We start from the raw sequence: 20,600 nt of genomic DNA on the forward strand, positions 1-20,600 counted from the left end.
CTAACCCTTATTCCCCCTTGTCCAGGTTTATATACCCGGAATTACCTCACAGTATTCCTGCGATCTGAGTGGCTTGAGGCTCTCAACAACACTCACATTTGAATTCCATTGGTCTGGTGCCTCTGCGTACTTGCTTTAAACTCATTGGTCCAACTCAAAAGCCTGTTTTGCTATGTTGGAATACTGACTTTTAGGTTTTGATGCAATATTGCAAAGAGCTGCTTCTGCAATTTAAACAGTCCAGCACTGAACCCAAAGCAGTTTTTTGTTTTCAGGCACTGACGCAATCAACTTTTAAAGAGACAATGCTGTATGATTTCTTCTTTTGGTTTCAGCATTTCTTTTCAATATTACATTTGTCAAACACCACATTTTTTAACCTAACATATGCAACTTCATAACAGTGAGTCCAACTTTTCCTGTTTGGATACGCAGGAACATTCCGTGTTTTTGACTAATTAAAACGGTAAGAGTTCAATTATAATATTTTGTTAATTGTTGAGAAGAGCATTGCATTGTTTCACTGACCAGTGTAGAATTCAGTAAGGAACAAAAGAACCAACCTACTAACGTGTGAGATACTCAGGACGAACACCGGGGCACTGATATGCTGGGGGAAGGCGGAGGGTTTATACGTTCGTGGGATGTGAGTGCCATTCACCAGGGCAGCATTTGTTTGCCCATCCCTAATTACTCTTGAGAAGGTGGTGGTGAGCTGCCTTCTTGAACCGCTGCAGTCCATGTGGTGCAGGTACTGTGCTGTTCGGGAGGGAGTTCTAGGATTTTGACCCAGCGACAGTGAAGGCCAATGTATTTCCAACTCAGGACAGTGTGTAGCTTGGAGGGAACTTCCAGGTGGTGCTATTCATGCGCTTTCTTGCCCTTCTGAGGCATAGAGGTCGCAGTTTGGAAGGTGCTGTCGAAAGAGCCTTGGTGAGTTACTGCAGTGTATCTTGTAGATGGTGCACACTGCTGTCACTGTGCATCGAAGGTGGAGAGAGTGAATGTTTAAGGTGTCATGACGCAGTAAGATATGGTTAAAGCACACAGTTTCCTGAACAATATCTTATCAAGCACTGCTTGGTTAATATCATCTGCCCCAGGAATGGCAGGATGTGGGTTGATGCCTGTCAGATGCCACAGGGAGGGTTGGCCACTTCTGATGTGTCGTGAGTGTTGATTGGAGACTGAATGCTTCTTAATGAAAGGGAGAGTCACCTGTTGCTACTCTTGTAGATCTGCTAGGCTCCAACAATGAAACGGGATGGATGAGGTCTGGGGACAGGGAATCGGCCTGCCCCGGGGTGGCCAGATGGAGAGAAAAATCATTTACGCTTCCTCCTTTCAAATGACAGATGGTGAAGCTCTCGGTTCCTAATCTTATCCAATAGTCCAGCTGTTTTGATCATGGAGGCCCTGGATTTGATCTCGGGTCAATGCTGAGTTACCTGATCTCAGCCAAGAGGCAGTGGAGATGTTTGATTTGACCTTCACACCGTTGGGTTAGGAAGGGGGCCCTTCCTGACCCTGACCCTGGGGTTGTGACTCTGTCCTTTCAATAATTTTTCTCAGAGTGAAGCCTCTCCCCATGGCACAAGACAGTTGGACTATTGGCCACGGTAATGCAACCTACAGTAATGCAACCTGCAGTAACGCAACCATGGTAATGCAACCACAGTAATGTAACCTACAGTAACACAAACACAGTAACACATCCTACAGTAATGCAACCACATTAACCCAACCACAGTAACACAACCACAGTAACGCAGCCACAGTTATGCAACCTACAGTAACACAACCTACAGTAACGCACCCACAGTAACACATCCTACAGTGATGCAATCACAGTAACGCAACCACAGTAGTGCAACCTATAGTAAAGCAACCACGGTAATACAACCTACAGTGATGCAGCCTACAGTAATGCAACCACAGTAAAGCATCCTACAGTAATGCACCCTGCAGTGATGCAATTACAGGAATGCAACCACGGTAATGCAATCTACAGTAACGCAGCCTACAGTAATGCAACCACAGTAACGGATCCTACGGGAATGCATCCTACAGGAATGCAACCACAGTAACACAGCCAAAGTAACAGAACAACAGTAATGCAACCACAATTTGATCCACTTTTTAAAAAATGTATTCTTCCATGGGATATGGGCGTCACTGGCAAGGCCAGCTTTTGTTACCCATCCTTAAAGTGCCCTTGAACTGAGTGGCTTGATGGGTAGTTTCAGAGCGCAGTTAGGATTCAACCACATTGCTGTAGCTCTGGAGTCACATGTCGGCCAGACCGGGTAAGGATGGCAGATTTCCTTCCCGAAAGGACATTAGTGAACCAGTTGGGTCATGGTCAGCATTACTGAAACAAGCTTTATTAATTGAATTTAAAATCCACTATCTGCCATGGTGGGATTTGAACCCATATTCTCAAAGCATTAGTTTGGGCCTCTGGATTAGTCAAGCAGCCAGCCAGCACCAGCCCCCCACCCACCCCCCCCCCCCGCCCCTCCTCCATCAGGTTACAGGGAGGAGTTGGAATATGAAATAATACTGCACTTGTGCTTCTGAATTGAAGTTGAATCTTCTGCCCCTCCTTTCAATATTTCCCTTTCACGTCAGTGCGTTATTAAGCTGTTGATCCACGGGATTACAATCACTCGAAGGGACTTCCCGGCCTAATGTTTTTGATGGCTATGCTTCAAAAGAGTCTGAAAGTCATGCCTCCATTTATATTCAAGCCAAAAGGCCAGTACAGTGTCACAGTGGTTAGCACTGCTGCCTCACAGTGCCAGGGTCCCGGGTTCAATTCCAGCCAGTTTGCACATTCTCCCCATGTCTGCATGTGTTTCCTCCAGGTGCTCTGGTTTCCTCCCACAGTTCAAAGATGTGCAGGTTGGGTGGATTGGCCATGCTAAATTGTCCCTTACTGTCTCAAGATGTGTAGGTTAGGAGGGATTAGTGGGGTAAATGTGTGGGGTTATAGGGATAGGGACGGGAAGAAGCCATGGGTAAGATGCTCTGTCAGAGAGTTGGTGCAGACTCGATGGGCCAAATGGCCTCCTTCTGCACTGTAGGGATTCTATGATTCATAGGAAGAGTGAGGGAGCTCATCAAACTTCAGGAAGTTTTGATGGCATGGTGGTTAGCACTGCTGCCTCATAGCCCCAGGGACCTGGGTTCAATTCCCGGCTTGGGTCACTGTCTGTGTGGAGTTTGCACGTTCTCCCCTGTGTCTGTAGGTTTCCTCTGGGTGCTCCGGTTTCCTCCCACAGTCCAAGGATGTGCGGATTAGGTGGATCGGCCATTGCTAAATTGACCCTAGTGTCAAGGGGATTAGCAGGGTAAATATATAGGTTTACAGGGATAGGGCCTGGATGGGATTGTTGTCGGTGTGGGCTCAATGGGACGAATGGCCTCCTTCTGCACTGTAGGGGTTCTATGAAAGTGGAATGTATATCACACACAGTGGAAGCGATGGTGGGCCTTGTCACTCATTAGTGAGCTTTGTTACAATACTTGTCTCGCTTTAAAAATAAACAGAATTTAGCTGATAAGCCAAGGGAGCAGATAGACACTGGGCATGTGGGCAAAGGACAGCACGTTTTTATGATTCCTCATCACTAATTGTTCAATGTTATGTTCAGTGGTTTTTAACAATTTGGCAAAACTGTCTGTCCGTCAATAAAAATCAAAGCATAAACGGAGGCATTGGAGAAAGCCTGCAGGTTAAATACTACAACAAAGCACTGGATAGGAGAAAGTAATTTCAAGCTAGATTGGTTCACATCGGAAGCAGGGATATGTCTTGCTTCAAAAACCGTGTCCCCACCTCAATCGACTGGAATGAGTCTTCAGTGGATTGAGCGTGGCAGATGTTCACTTTGGAGGAAATAATAGCAAATTGGATTATTATCTAAATGGAAAAAAATTACAACATGCTGCTGTGCAGGGGGACCTGGGGGTCCTTGTGCTTGAGACGCAAAAACCCAGTCTGCAGGTGCAACAGGTGATCAAGAAGGCAAATGGGATGTTGGCCTATATCGCAAGGGGGATAGAATATAAAAGCAGAGATGTCTTGCTGCATCTGTACAGGTCATTGGTGAGGCCGCAGTTGGAATACTGTGTGCAGTATTGGTCCCCTTATTTGCGGAAGGATATATTGGCCTTGGAGGGAGTGCAGAGAAGGTTCACCAGGTTGATACCAGAGATGAGGGGTGTTGATTATGAGGAGAGACTGAGCAGATTGGGTTTGTACTCGTTGGAATTTAGAAGGCTGAGGGGGGATCTTATAGAGACCTATAAGATAATGAAGGGGCTGGATAGGGTAGAGGTGGAGAGATTCTTTCCACTTAGAAAGGAAGCTAGAACTAGAGGGCACAGCCTCAAAATAAAGGGGGGTCAGTTTCGGACAGAGTTGAGGAGGAACTTCTTCTCTCAGAGGGTGGTGAATCTCTGGAATTCTCTGCCCACTGAAGTGGTGGAGGCTACCTCGTTGAATATGTTTAAATCACGGATAGATGGATTCCTGATCGGTAAGGGAATTAGGGGCTATAGGGATCAGGCGGGTAAGTGGAACTGATCCACTTCAGATCAGCCATGATCTTATTGAATGGCGGGCCAGGCTCGAGGGGCTAGATGGCCGACTCCTGCTCCTATTTCTTATGTTCTTAGATGCTGGAAGTGGATGAATCGTTCAAATCCAGTGAAGAAAAGGCTATTGGCAGTCTTGCACATTTCTCTGGACCTGCCATCTTTTCCATTGGTTGGTTTGAATTGACGTCAGACTGGAGTTGACCAGAACTGCTTCAGCCCAGTGCCCAGTTTCTATTCAATAATGGGTTTGTTAGTGAAATTTAAGTTGAAATGTATGAAGGTTACAGTCATCCTTGTTTTAAATTGCTCTCCTTCATTCCTTAATGTTAATGATTTAAAGCACACCCAAGGATTTTTACATGGAGTCATTGAGCAATACAGCACGGAAACAGTCCTTTCGGCCCATCCGGACCTTGCCAACCATGCTGCCCTCCCAGCTAGTCCTAATTGCCCGTGTTTATAGAGTCATTATTTTATTCACACTCCAACAGTTTAATTATCCACTTTGTTTTTATTTGTTAAGAATTCGGATTGGATACTAATTTATCAATTGAACAATTTATTTCCCAGATACCTTTGACTGATGATGACAAAGGGATTTTAAACTGGATATCAATCTAGTGATCCTGCTTTTCCCAGAGAAATCCAGAGCTGAGTGCAATATTCTAGATGAGATCTGACCAAGTTCTTGTACAAGAACAACATAGTCTGTTTTGTATTTAATCACCTCTTAATGCTCTGTGCCTTCGATAGCCTCATGACACAGATCACGAACCTTAAGGTTACAATGCCTGGGGTCTACCCAAGGAAACTTCTAAAATTCTAACAGGGTTAGACAGGGTAGATTCAGAAAGAATGTTCCCACTGGTGGGAGAGTCCAGAATTAGAGGTCATAGTTTGAGGATAAGGGGTAAATCTTTTAGGACTGAGGTGAGGAGAAATTTATTCGCCCAGAGGATGGTGAATATGTGGAATTCACAACCACAGAAAGTAGTTCAGGCCAAAATGTTGTGTGATTTCAAGAAGAAATTAGATATAGCTCTCGGGGTTAAAGAGATCACGCGATATGGGGGAAGGGGGGTATCAGGATATTGAATTTGATGATCAGCTTCAATCAAAACAAATGATGGAACAGGCTTGAAGGGCTGAATGGCCTACTCCTGCTTCTAGTTTCTATGTTAGCTCCCACTCAAAAGCTTTGTGTTCACAACACTGCGTGACGTACACATCGCTGGTGTTAGCCCGACTCACAGTGTGATGCAGCATTTATCTTTCCTCAGTGACATCTCCCTGTACACGCACATTCCATCCATCACATCTGCAGCTGCTGTGTTGCCTCCTCCATCCTCATCCCAACAAGCTGCCACCCCCTGCTGCAATGCACGTTCCGCCGCCACCTTTGAGCAGGTCATTGCCGAGTGTTAGAGTGCGGGGTCACCTGGCTTTGCCTTTTGACTCCTGCAGCCTGAGCTATTTCGTTCCTCGGGCTGTGATTGGTCAAATAGAAGAGATACCGGAGATACAAACTTCAATGTTGCATGTTGGTCGCGATCAGGTGTTATCCGGAATATTCCGCGTTAACATTGTCTGGTGATATCCGGAATAGTCTGTGTTAACATTAGCTGCAGATATCCGGAATATTCCGTATTAATATTGGGGCAGCACAGTGGCAGAGTGTCTGGCACTGCTGCCTCACAGCACCGGGTTCGATTCCCGGCTTGGGTCACTGTCTGTGTGGACTTTGCACGTTCTCCCCGTGTCTGCGTGGGTTTCCTCCGGGTGGTCTGGTTTCCTCCCACAATCCGAAAGACGTGCTGGTTAGGTGCATTGACCCAAACAGGTGCCAGAGTGTGGCAACTAGGGGATTTTCACAGCAACTTCATTGCAGTGTTAATGTAAGCCTACTTGTGATACTAATAAATAAACTTTAAATTTTAACTGTAAATTTTAACGTTATCTGGTGATATCCGGAATATTCCGTGTTAACATTAGCTTGTGATATCCGGAATATTCCAAGTTGACAGAACCTTTTAACAGCCTCTATGTTCTGCCTCTCTTTCAATCATCTTCATCTGTGGAAAGAGTTTTCCTGTGTGTTGTGTGTAACTTGCTATGGTTGAGTGAGCTGCTACACTCTGATATCCCTTTTCCTGAATCTGTTCCATGCATCAATAAATTCCATCTCCAGCTCCACACTAGCTGGAACCACTTGTTTATATATTAAGTGTTTTGTGGTGGATGAGGAATTGATCTGGTGGTTTGATTCATTGAAAATCATCACCATAAATACTGTGTATAGATCACACTTTCATATTGCTGAAACCGGGACATACCATTGAAGCTTTTAGTCTTCCACTCATCAGGACAGCTACACATGATAAACCGACAGTAAATGGAACAACTTTCATAAATTGTTTCCTGGGCAGGGTGGGATGGAAAGTCAGCTTCTGTTAAATTCAATAAAAAGAGGTTTAAAACAGAAAAAGAGCCCTCCACCCATCACCCCTTACCCACCTCACACTCCCATGCCCCATCCATGCCAACCCATGGCCCCTCATACACCCTCTACCAACTCATGTCCCTCTACCTAATACCATGTCTCTTCATAGCCCCTCTGTCAACCCGTCCCCCTCTACCCAGCCCCCATGGTCCCTCATGCATCCTATGTCAACACATGACCCTCTACCCAATTCCACAGCCCCTTTGCACCCAATACCCTCCACATCCCCGTGGCCCTTTATATCCTCTGTGCCATCTCATACAAACTCATGCCAACCCATGCCCCCACCTGCCACCCTTTATCCTTACCCCCTCCATGCTTACATATCTAGTATCTATCATGGACAAACCTCAGGAACCGTGCTGATATAAAATAATATGTCTATTGAATAAATATTGATGACGTCACTATTTTAAATAAAAAACACTCTTGCTGATAAACAGAAACATTCAATACATAAAATTCCTTCAACTATTCTCATATGAAAGCAAACATTTCTATTCTTGGAGCCACTTCAGACTGCTCGCTTAACAGACACCTTACTGTGATAATGTTAGCTTGTAAAATCATAAACCCTATAATTGTAACCCTCAGACTTAAGTTAACAGACAGAGTGAAATACCAAACACTGATTTTTTTCAATTGTTTTTTAAAATTTAAAGCCCAGCAGAGTTAAATCCATTGACAGCCTTATTTTTAAAGTTTATTTATTAGTCTCACAAGTAGGCTTACATTAACACATCAATGAATTTACTGTGAAAATCCCCCAGTCGCCATACTCCGGCGCCTGTTCGGGTACACTGAGGGAGAATTTAGCATGGCCAATGCACCTAACCAGCACATCTTTCAGACTGTGGAAGGAAACCGGAGCACCTGGAGGAAACCCACACAGACACAGGGAGAATGTGCAGACTCCACACAGACAGTGACCCAAGGCAGGGATCGAACCCGGGTCCCTGGCGCTGTGAGGCAGCAGTGCTAACCACTGTGCCCACACTTTGTTAGTTTCAATGAGTTTTGACAGCTCCAGTAGATTTTGATAATCCTTTGATAATCCAATTAATTTATGAACTAATTTTACACATTCATTCCCCCCCGCCTTTTATTTCTAATCCCTGGCATATCTTCATACATTCCAGACTTGTACACCTTTTGTACTTTGATGTACAAGGTTGCAGTTGTGTTTGTTGCTATCGACCCTGTCACAAAAATTAAATGTTGATCGTTGATCATCGATCAACTCATGTGAACCATTGAGGGAGAGGCCACTGTTGACTAATGGTGCCATACCTTACGGTAACTAAAGAGCTTAGTTCACTTCACTCAGGAACATGGGAACATTGGGACTGGTTCTGGGGGACGTGGGACCTGTACAAATTGGATGGGTTACACCTGGGCAGGACTGGGACTGATGTCCTCGGGAGACTGTTTGCTAGAGCAGCTGGGGAGGGTTTAAACTAATATGTGGAGATGCCGGCGTTGGACTGGGGTAAACACAGTAAGAAGTTTAACAACACCACAACAACTGTTTGTGAACAGAATTCCCACTCACCTGAAGAAGGGGCTTAGAGCTCCGAAAGCTTGTGTGGCTTTTGCTACCAAATAAACCTGTTGGACTTTAACCTGGTGTTGTTAAACTTCTTACTGTGTTAAACTAATATGCCAGGGGGATGGGAACCTATGTAAGGAGTCAGAGAAGGAAGGAGCAAGGACAAAAACAAAAGGTAGAAAAGGGAATAAGAAAAGTGATAGGCAGAGAAATCAAGGACAAAGTTCAAACAGGGCTAGAGAGAAAAATATTGGGAGCAAGGCAAACAATGTTAAAAGACAAGCTTAAAAGCTTTATGCCTTAATGCACGGAGCATTTGCAATAAAGTGGATGAACTAATCATGCAGATAGATGTAAACAGGTACGATATAATTGGGATTACGGAGACATGGCTGCAGGGTGACCAGGGATCGGAACTGAATGTCCCATGGCATTCAGTATTTAGGAAGGACAGGCATAAAGGAAAAGGTGGTGGAGTGGCACTGCTGGTTAAAGAGTAAATTAACACAATAGTGGGAGAGGTTATTAGCTCTGACAACGTAGAGTCTGTATGGGTAGAGTTGAGAAATACCAAGGTGTTATATATAGACCCCCAAACTGCAGTGGTGATGTTGGGAATGGCATTAAACACGAAATTAGAGATGCATGTGATAAGAGAATATCCGTGATCATGGGTGATTTTAATCTGCTCATAGACTGGGCAAATCAAATTAGCTGTAATACCGTAGAGGAAGAATTCCTGGAGTGTATACAGGATGGTTTTCTTGACCAATATGTGGAGGAACCAACTAGAGAGCAGGCCATCTTAGACTTGGTACTGTGTAACAAGAAGGGAGTCATTGTCAATCTAGCTGTGTGAGATCCCTTGGGGATGAGCGACCATTACATGATAGAATTTTTTATCAAGATGGAGGGTGAAGGAGTTGATTCAGAGACTAGGATGCTGAATCTTAATAAAGGAAACTATGAGGGTATGAGGCGTGAGTTGGCCTTGATAGATTGGGGAGAGTTACAGAGTTAGACAGAAACGGGGGAATAAGCGACAAAGAAATGGCTGAGCAACTGAATCCATACTTTGGTTCTGTCTTCACAAAGGAGGACACAAATCAGATACCAGAAATGTTGGAGAATGCAAAATTTAGTGAGAGGGAAGAACTGAGGGAGATCAATATTAGTAGAGAAATGGTGCTGGAAAAATTGATGGGATTGAAGGCTGATAAATCCTCAGGGCCTGATAATCTACATCCTCGAGTACTTAAGGAAGTGGCTGTATAGACTCTGGAACAGTCCCTACAGATTGGAGGGTAGCTAATGTGACTCCAATATTCAAAAAGGGAGGTGGAGAGAAAACAGAGAACTATAGACCAGTAAGCTTAACACCGGTAGTGGGTAAAATTCTCAAATCCATTATCAAGGGCTTTATAACAGAGCATTTAGAAGGCAGTGGCAGGATCAGACAGAGTCAGCATGGATTTATGAAGAGGAAATCATGCTTGACAAATCTGTTGGAGTTCTTTGAAGATGTAACTAGTAGAGTTGACAAGGGGGAGCCAGTCGATGTGGTATATTTGGACTTTCAGAAAGTGTTTGACAAAGTCCCACATAAGAGATTGTTGTGCAAGATTAAAGCGCATGGAACTGGGGGAAGTGTATTGAGATGGATAGAAAACTGGTTGGCAAAGAGGAAACAAACAGTAGGAATTAATGGGTCCTTTTCAAATTTGCAGGCAGTAACTAGTGGGTTGCCACAGGGATCGGTGCTGGGACCCCAGCTATTCACAATATATATTAGTGGTTTGGATGAGGGAACAAAATGTAACATCTCAAGTTTGCAGATGATACCAGGTTGGGTGGGAGGGTGAACAGCGACGAGGATGCAGAGATCCTTCAGCACGATCTGGACAGGTTGGGTGAGTGGGCAAATCAATGGCAGATGCAGTATAATTTGGATAAATGTGAGGTTATTCACTTTGGAAGCAAGAAGGCAGGTTACTACCTGAATGGGAGAGGGGAGTGTGCAGCAGGACCTGGGTGTCCTTGTGCACCAGTCGCTGAAGGCAAGCATATAGGTGCAGCAGGCGATAAAGAAGGCAAATGGTATGTTGGCCTTCATTGCAAAAGGTTTTGAATACAGGAGCAGGGATGTGTTTTTGCAATTATACAGGGTCTTGGTGAGGCCACACTTAGAATACTGTGTGCAGTTTTGGTCTCCTTTTCTGAGGAAGGATGTTCTTGCTCTCGAGGGAGCACACCAAAGGTTAACCAGGATGATTCCGGGAATGGTGGGACTGATGTATGAGGAGAGATTGACTAGGTTAGGATTGTTTTCGCTGGAGTTCAGACGAATGAGGGGGGAATCTCATAGAGACTTATAAAATTCTAACAGGACTAAACAGAGCAGATGCAGGGAGGATATTCCCAATGGTGGGGGAGTCCAGAACCAGGGGTCACAGTCTGAGGATTCGGGACAGACCATTTAGGACAGAGATGAGATATTTCTTCACCCAAAGAGTGGTGAGCCTGTGGAATTCATTACCACAGGAAGTAGTTGATGCCAAAACTTTGAATGTATTCAAGAGGCGGCTGGATATAGCACTTGGGGCGAATGGGATCAAAGGTTATGGAGAGAAAGCAGGATTAGGCTATTGGGTTGGACGATCAGCCATGATCGTGATGAATGGCGGAGCAGGTTCGAAGGGCCAAATGGCCTCCTCCTGCCCCTAAATTCTATGTTTCTAACAGGAGGATGCCATTCAACACCTCAAGCCATTCAATTAGATCATGACTGGTCTCTATCCAATCTGCATTTAGCTGTCCTGGTTTCATATCCTTGCCTTACATAAATCAGGCAGCACGGTAGCACAGTGGTTGGCACTGCTGCCTCACAGCGCCAAGGAGCTGGGTTTGATTCCCAGCTTGGGTCACTGTCTGTGCGGAGTCTACACATTCTCCCTGTGTCTGCGTGGGTTTCCTCTGGGTGCCCTGGTTTCCTCCCACAGTCCATAAGACGTGCTGATTAAATGCATTGGCCATGCTAAATTCTCCCTCAGTGTACACAAACAGGTGCCGGAGTGTGGGGACTAGGGGATTTTCACAATGACTTCATTGCAGTGTTAATGTAAGCCTATTTGAGACACAAATAAATAAACTTTAAACAATCAATCTTAAATTTTGAAGTTGTCAGTTGAGAAAGTTCTGGAATTCTTTTATGTGAAGAAGAGCTTCCTGACAACACCCTTCAAGGACCGAGCTTAACTTTTTACATTTTGCTCCTTTATTCTTGCTTAAGAAGATAAGAAATAGGAGCAGGCGTAGGCCGTGTGATTCCTTGAGCCTGCTCTGCCATTCAATACAATCACGGCTGATCCATCTCAGCCCCTCCCACCAGGGGAAATAGCTTTTCTCTATCAAATCCTTCCATCTTGTAAACCACCTCAAGTTAGATCAAAGGATTTTGTTTTTACTCATTCATGGGATGGGCCAGCATTTATTGCCCCTCCCTAATTGCCCTTGAGGCAGCAGTTAAGAGTCATCCCCATTGCTGTGAATCTGGAGTCACATGGTGGAGCCCAGATAGTTCAATCGGTAGACTTTTAATCTGAGGGTTGAGGGTTCCAATCCATGTGTTCCAGAAAGTCGGAGTCATGTGTAAGGCAGATCAGGATTTTTCCTTCCTTAAAGGACGTGAGTGGGTTTGTAATGATAATCGACAATGGCTTTATGGTCACCGTAAGAAGTCTCACAACACCAGGTTAAAGTCCAACAGGTTTATTTGGTAGCAAATACCATAAGCTTTCGGAGCAATGCTCCTTCGTCAGATGGAGTGGTCTCTCCATCTGACGAAGGAGCAGCGCTCCGAAAGCTTATGGTATTTGCTACCAAATAAACCTGTTGGACTTTAACCTGGTGTTGTGAGACTTCTTACTGTGCTTACCCCAGTCCAACGCCGGCATCTCCACTTTATGGTCACCATCAGACTTTTAACTCCAGATTTTTATTGAATTCAAATTTCACCATCTGCCATGGTGGGATTCGAACACGGGTCTCCAGAGCTTTATCGTGACTCTCTGAATTACTAGTCCAGAGACAGTATCACTATGCCACCGCCTCGCCTGCATACAAGTCTCATCATTTTCAATCTCAGTACCGTTCTAACAACTCCTCTTTCAGCTTGGTGCTGGCATGCTCTTCCCGGTGTTGGGTGCTTTCCTTTTCCTGGATGTTGATGACGGATCTTTTACATTTGGGTTTCCTGGATCTCGTTGCAGTTCCCCAGGATCTGATGGATGTACAGGGGGGCGGAATCCCCCTCATGTGGCAGCCAAACGTACGCAAATCCTCCTGCTCCTCATGCTCGCAGAGTGGGTCGTCTGACGGAGGGCCTTCCAACGGCTGCAACCATGAGAGGTAAGACCCAGAATGGAGTAGAGCAGGACCAAGATCATTCGGACCCAGCTGCTGGTGCGCAAGTGCACACTTGCCTTTCAAGCTTTCGACTGGGGCCTGAGAAATGTCATTCGTGAGACATGGGTTTGATTTGATTTGATTTATTATTGTCACATGTATTGGTATAAAGTGAAAAGTATTGTTTCCTGCGTGCTATACAGACAAAGCATACCATTCATAGAGAAGGAAAGGAGAGTGCAAAATGTAGTGTTACACTCATAGCTAGAGTGTAGAGAAAGATGAACTTAATACAAGGTAGATCCATTCAAAAGTCTGATGGCAGCAGGGAAGAAGCTGTTCTTGAGTCGGTTGGGCACCACTGGCTGTGAGCCAGCGTTTATTGCCCATCCCTAATTGCCCTTGAACCTCCTTTGAGGACTGCTGCAGTGTAGTGGTACGGTACAACTGAGTAGGTTTTATTTTCGAATTCAGATTTAACCATCCGCCGTGGTGGGATTCAAGCTTGGAGCCCTAGAGCATTGCTCTAAGTTTGTGGTTTACCAGTTCAGTGACCTGTACCGCTGGGCCACAGGGGGAACCCACAACCGGGTAGGTGGCCAGGCCATTTCGGAGGGCAGTTAAGAGTCAACCGCATTGCTTTGCGGCTTGATTCACATGTAGGCCTGATCCAGTAAAGACAGCAGATTTCCCTCCCTAGAGGACAGTAGTGAACCAGATGGATTTTTACAATAATCCAGTGGTTTCAGGGTCACCTCAGGTTTTATGTGTTTACTGGGTTGAATAACATGACAATAGTTGATGTACTGGGATTTTACCTTTGGAGATCATGAGTCAAAGTTTGTAAACCTACTCACTGGGAGTTCAAATAAATTGTTCTGTGCTTACGTGGGGGTGAATGGCATCTTGGCTGCAGAAGACGTGAATTAGAGTCAAATACCCTTGTCCCTGCCTCTCTGTCCTTCTGTATTCACAGCTGTCCAACGGATTGAATTTCTTCAGTTGCCTTGAACTTCTTCAAGTTCAGTCTGTAGAAATGCATACTCTCGCATTAGATTTGGTTCTTGAATCAATGTTTTCTTACGGCATTGCACCCTAGGTCTAATGTTATAATGTTGAATCTCTGCCATTGCAGGTTCTTCACATTGAACATCACATTCAATTACGTTTCTCATGAGCCAGAACAAAGGGGCTTCTAGTTTTTAATTCATAAGTTCATAAGATATAGGAGCAGAATTAGGCCATTCGGCCCATCGAGTCTGCTCCGCCATTCAATCATGGCTGATATGCTCCTCATCCCCATTTTCCTGCCTTCTCCCCATAGCCTTTCAACCCATTACCAATTAAAAATCTGTCTAACTCCTCCTTAAATATACTCACTCTCCCAGCATCCACTGCACTTCGGGTAGCAAATTCCACAGATTCACAACCCTTTGAGAGAAGTAGTTTTTTCTCAACTCTGTTTTAAATTTGCCACACCTAATCCTAAGACTATGACCTCTCGTCCCAGAATGCCCTATAAGAGGAAGCATCCACTCCACGTCTACTTTATCCATACCTTTTATCATCTTGAATACCTCAATTTGATCTCCCCTCATTCTTCTAAATTCCAGAGACTATCGGCCTAAACTGTTCAATCTCTCTTCACACGACAAACCCCTCATCTTGGAATCAATCTAGTGAAGTCAAGTCTCACTCCAGAGTTTGAATGCAAATGTCAAGGCTGACACTCCAGGGCACCGAGGGAGTGCTGCATTGTCAGAGGTGCTGTTTTTCAGCTGAGCCACAAAACTGAGGCTCCATTTGCCTGACCAGATGGATGTAAAAGATCCCGTGGCACTATTCTGAAGCAGGGTAGCAGAATTCTTCCCAAAAACCATTATCAATTGTTGGAAAAACCCATCTGGTTCACTCGTCCTTTAGGGAAGGAAATCTGCCGTCCTTACTCGGTCTGGCCTACATGTGACTCCAGCGCCACAGCAATATGGTTGACTCTCAACTACCCTCCGAAATGGCCACTCAGTACAAGGGCATCTAGGGTTGGACAATAAATGGTGGCCAGCCAGTGATGATGTGGAGATGCCGGCGTTGGACTGGGGTAAACACAGTAAGAAGTCTGCCCAGGTCCCATGAAGGAGTAAAAAAAAAAAATTTTTTTAAATCTCCTGGCCAGTATTTATCCCTCAATCAAGATCACAAAAAGCAGATTAACTGGGCGTTACAACATTTATGTTTGTGGGATCTTGCTGTGCACAAATGCTCTGTTATTCCTACATTATAACAGTGGTTACACTTCAAAGTGCACTTCATTTAGTGGCAAAGCGCTTTGAAATCTCTGCCAGTTGTAAGAGGCGGTATATAAATGCAAGTGTTTCTTCCTTATTCTATGAAATAATTTACAAAGCTCTTCCGATAAGGTGAAAGGAGTCTGTGCGTGACAAAGTGAATGATGTTGAAATGCTGCTGACCCTGGGGAATGGGCAGGGGCTTGAGGGTGAGGCAAGGGTCAGACTCTGCAGCTTCAGTTAGTCAGAACCCTCCTGACGTTCGTACTGATCACTGTTCAGCAATTGGCCTTTTTTGTTTATTCAATCATGGGACATTGGCATCACTGGTTGGCCAGCATTTATTGCCCATCACTAGTTGCCCTTGTGAAGATGGTGGTGAGCTGCCTTCTTGAATCGCTGCAGTCCATGTTCTGTGGGTTGACCCACAATGCTGTTAGGGAGGGAATTCCACAATTTTGACCCAGCGACAGTGAAGGAGCGGCGATATATTTCCAAGTCAGGATGGTGAGTGGCTTGGAGGGGAACTTGCACATGGCTCATACAAACCACAAAGTACAGTCCTCCCGGTTAAAATGTCCGGCGCCCATTCCCGTGTCAGCGTTCACTGTGATCTTTCTCTTACAGGGCTCCTCTGAAGATGCTGTGTGACAACATGAAGTACCAGATCCTATCCAGGGCATTCTATGGATGTAGGTATCAGTAAGGCTTGATGTGGTGAATGACCTGACTAATGTGTTTCCAACTGTGATTTAGTAAGCAAGCTAGTGTCACCACTTCGGATTCTCTGGCCATTTCCCATAGGGAAAATATTTGAATTTGAGCATCTTTGCGAATGGCTGCACAGGAAAAGACTGACTGCTCCTAGTCCATACAGTAATGATGCCGTGTCATAGAGGTTTACAGCATGGAAACAGGCCCTTTGGCCCAACTTGTCCATGCCGCCCTTTTTCTTAACCACTAAGCTAGTCCCAATTGCCTGCGCTTGGCCCATATCCCTCTATACCCAACCTACCCATGTAACTGTCTCGATGCTTTTTAAAAGACAAAATTGTACCCGCCTCTACTGCTGCCTCTGGCAGCTTGTTCCAGACACTCAGTTGGCAAACTTAGAAAAAGGTTTGTATTATTCTGTTTGCCCCACTGTCACTGGAAATAATCTAGAAGCGGATGCTGCGGACGCTGGGTGTTTTAGTGTCTCTTCGTCCACACAGCCCCTCTCCCCCCACCTCCCGCACCCCCTACCCCGCAACCAAACTCAGTAAGAGGAGGAGCCTCAGGCGGGTGACTGACAGGCCAGGCAGCCAATCACTGGAGCCAGACGCTGGCCATAACCCTCTCGCAAATGTTGGCATGACAGCTAGCAGACTAGGTTGTGGTCTGAAGACCCGACCTCCTGGAGCAGTTGAAAGGGTTTTCACTTACTAAGTTTTAAAATTATGCAAGGTTGGCAAGCCGGGTAGAAGCCTTCGGGGGCCCGCATTCCGAACAACCCTGTCATAGATAGAAACATAGAAACTAGAAGCAGGAGGAGGCCATTCAGCTCTTCGAACCTGCTCTGCCATTCATTTTGATCATGGCTGATCATCAGGTTCAATATCCTGATCCCCCCCCCCTTCCCCCCATATCCCTAGATCCCTTTATCATAGATCATAGACTTTCTGCTTAGATACAATTATGGGGAGTGATGGGAGTGTGAGGGTTTGCAGAATCCTCCATCAAAGAGAAATGCACAGTGGTTAGCACTGCTGCCCCTCAGCGCCAGCGACATGGGTTCAATTCCAGCTTGGGCCACTGTCTGCGCGGAGTCTGCATGTTCTCCCCGTGTCTGCGTGGGTTTCCTCTGGGTTCTCCGGTTTCCCCCCAGTCTGAAAGACATGCTGGTTAGGTGCATTGGCCGTGCTAAATTCTCCCTCAGTGTACCCGAACAGATGCCAAAGTGTGGCGACTCAGGGATTTTCCACAGTAACTTCATTGCAGTGTTAATGCAAGCCTACTTGCGACACTAATAAATAAAAACAGAAATATTCTAATTATTTCTTTGAAGATGTTTGGACTTGGGAGTGTGCTGAGCAGTGAATTCAGGCAGTGCCACACTCTCCGCACGCTGAATAGGCAGTCAGTCGGGTTGCTGATGGGACATTGATTCACTTTTCATGGATGTTCCTTTGCTTCCCCAGGGCTTGCGTACTGCAGACACCTGTCCACCGTGAGGACCCACCTCTCCGCGCTTGTCAATCACACCATCATCTGTCCAGCTGCACCATCTAATGCAGGCTGTGGCCTCACCAGAGAGATTTGGCAAACCTTCCTGCAAGACAAAATGGTGGGTGGGAAGTGAGCGGCGGTTGTTGGGCAGGGTTAGAGGGTTGTACGGCAATCTCTGGGAGCTGGGGCCCTGCTCTGGGTGAGGATGATGGTCTCCCGACAAAAGTCCCAGGCGAATGAGGAGTTTCAATCCAGCTGTCACCCCACAAAACCCCAGGGGCAACTAGGGATGGGCAATAAATGCTGGCCAGCCGGTGATGCCCAGGTCCCACAAATGAGTAAACAAAGAATCACATTGGAAAGACAGCGCATTGTACATGGAGCAGCTAATCAATGGTGGCCCAGCGGGGAGATGGTAGGCAGTGTGCCCAATCAGCAACTAAAGGCAGGGCATTCGGACACAGAGCGAGAATGCCATGAGCTGGAAGGTGGTCCCAGCATCCATTAACAAAGACCCCCAGCACAGAACTGTACCAGCTGAAACAGGAAACCGAGATTGGGCGCTGTGGGATGAAAATTTTTATCAGGAGAAGACGATGGCCTAGTGATATTATCACTAGACTATCAATCCAGAAACTCAGCTAATGGTCCTGGGTTCGAATCCCACTCCGGCAGATGATGAAATTTGAATTCAATAAAAAAAAATCTGGAAATAAGAATCTACTGTGGGCAGCACGGTGGCACAGTGGTTAGCACTGCTACCTCACAGCGCCAGGGGCCCGGGTTCAATTCTGGCCTCGGGTCACTGTCTGTGTAGAGTTTGCACATTCTCCCCGTGTCTGCGTGGGTTTCCTTCGGATGCTCTGGTTTCCTCCCACAGTCCAAAGATGTGCAGGTTAGGTTGATTGGCCATGCTAAAATTGACCCTAATGTCAGGGGAATTAGCAGGGTAAATTTGTGGGGTTACGGGAATAGGGCCTGGGTGGGATTGTGGTCGGTACAGACTCGATGGGCCGAATGGCCTCCTTCTGCACTGTAGGGATTCTATGACTCTAAATAGGTGATGTGGAGGTGACAGGAAGTGGGACCTTTTGTTTTCAGCCCACTCCCAGGCCAGTGTCTGTGAGGTAAATCTTCCCTGTTCCCCATCCCTCTGAGGAACAGGCGCTGTCACCAGCAGTGTGACAGCGACACATCCAGTCGGGGACGGGTTCCTGTGACCTTCTTGTACCTCAGTGTTCGAGGAGGCTGAGCTGGGGGGCTTGAGGGCTCGAGGAGATGGAGTTGGGGGCGAATAACCAGTTCCTGGTTGCTCTCTCCCTGGAGGGAAGACCATACGTTGAAAACCACCTCAAGCTCAGCTGCGACACCATAAAATGAGCAAAGGTGCATGTACTGGATAAATACGCAAGGAATGGCAGGTTACACTGGTAGGGTGAGATAAGGTGGGGTGGGAGGAAGCCCACAACAAGGATTGAAGCGTTGGGCCAAATGGCCTGCTTTTTTTAATTCATTCGTGGGACATAGGCATCACTGGTTGTGCCAACATTTATTGCCCATCTCGAGATGCCCTTTTCAGGGGGCAGTTGAGAGCCAACCACGTTGCTGTGTTTCAGGAGCCACATGTAGGCCAGACCAGGTAAGGACAGCAGATTTCCTTCCCTAAAGGGGCATGAGTGAACCAGATGGGTTTTTTCGACAATGGTTTCATGGTCACCCGCAGATTCTTAATTCCAGATATTTTTTATTGAATTCAACTCCACCATCTGCTGTGGCGGGATTCGAACCCGGGTCCCCCAGAACACTAGCTAAATATCTGGATTAATAGTCTAGCAATAATACCACTAGGCCATCACCTCCCACTTCACGACTGGATTTTACGGTTCTCGGCGAGATGGAACGAAAGCGGGGGTTGCCCGCTCACTCCTGCCCCCTGCTGTCTCGGCGTGTCCAATCAAGCGTGAGCTGGCCATGCCCAGTTGGCGCGATAGGCTGGAACTCCACGCAGCAGGGCAATCATGATCTGAGCAGGGAGTCAGTCACGACTGCAAGTTTAAAGGCTCCTGTTCTCAGGATCTCTCTTTAGTTTTTATTGAAGGCTAAAGAAAAGCTCCAAAAAAAAACATGCCACCTTCCCCAGGGAATTCTGCTGCTACATTTAGCCATGGTCCCAGTGGCAAGCCCCTTTGCCTTTGTACCACCTCCTGGTCAAGTATAGCACTCCCATACACTTTTAAGACTGACTCCCAAAAACAACTGCATAAAAAGCTCAATAGCAATTTCAAAATGGTGGTCGGGGTAAAAAGCTCAATAGCAATTTCAAAATGGTGGTCGGGGGGTGGGGGGGTGGGGGTGGTGGTTTGGGCGGGGTGGGGGAGGGGTTGGGAGGTGCCAATTTCCGGGTCTGCTCATCTTCCTTAATAAGGGAGATACTCCGGATGACCAATTCCAAAGATTCACCGCCCACTGAGTGAAGAATTTCTTCCTTATCGCAGTCCTAAATTCTTTCCTTATCTCAGTCCCTGTATCCTGAAATTATTCCAGACTCACCGTCCAGAGGAAACGTCATTCCTGCCTGCTACTGCCGATCGGATGTTGCCATCACGCTGTGGAGGGGGACTGGGGGACGATGTGAGGAGCTAAAATCTAGCCCCATGGGGTCAAATGCCCAGTGGACTACTCACTATTTGGACGCGTACTGTTGGGCGTTGTGTGAGGTACCAGATGGTGTTTGCACCCATGCGAATCCATTATACGACAATAAGATATAGGAGCAGAATTAGGCCATTCGGCCCATCGAGTCTGCTCCGCCATTCAGTCATGGCTGATAAGTTTCTCAAACTCACTCTCCCACTTTTTCCCCGTGACCCTTGATCCCCTTATTGATCAAAACCTATCTATCTCTGTCTTAAAGACACTCAATGAACTGGCCTCCACAGCCTTCTGCGGCAGTGAATTCCACAGATTCACCCCCCACTAACTGAAGAAATTCCTCCTCATCTCGGTTCTAAAGGGTGGTCCCTTTACTCTGAGGCCTTCAGATCCTAGT

At 46.2% G+C, this 20,600-nt stretch overlaps 1 protein-coding gene across 1 annotated transcript in view; it reads left to right on the plus strand.

Annotated features, from left to right (window-relative positions):
* The window catches only part of sgsm1a (small G protein signaling modulator 1a), a 130,284-nt gene that overhangs the window by 71,666 nt on the left and 38,018 nt on the right, over positions 1-20,600 (plus strand). The window contains exons 12-14 of the mRNA XM_078226108.1: positions 12,923-13,061; positions 15,971-16,035; positions 17,524-17,669. Coding sequence (XP_078082234.1) covers positions 12,923-13,061; positions 15,971-16,035; positions 17,524-17,669 — 350 coding nt within the window. The remainder of the gene's footprint in view (positions 1-12,922; positions 13,062-15,970; positions 16,036-17,523; positions 17,670-20,600) is intronic.

Source organism: Mustelus asterias, chromosome 13 (genome assembly GCF_964213995.1).
Source record: "Mustelus asterias chromosome 13, sMusAst1.hap1.1, whole genome shotgun sequence".
Lineage (NCBI taxonomy): Eukaryota > Metazoa > Chordata > Chondrichthyes > Carcharhiniformes > Triakidae > Mustelus > Mustelus asterias.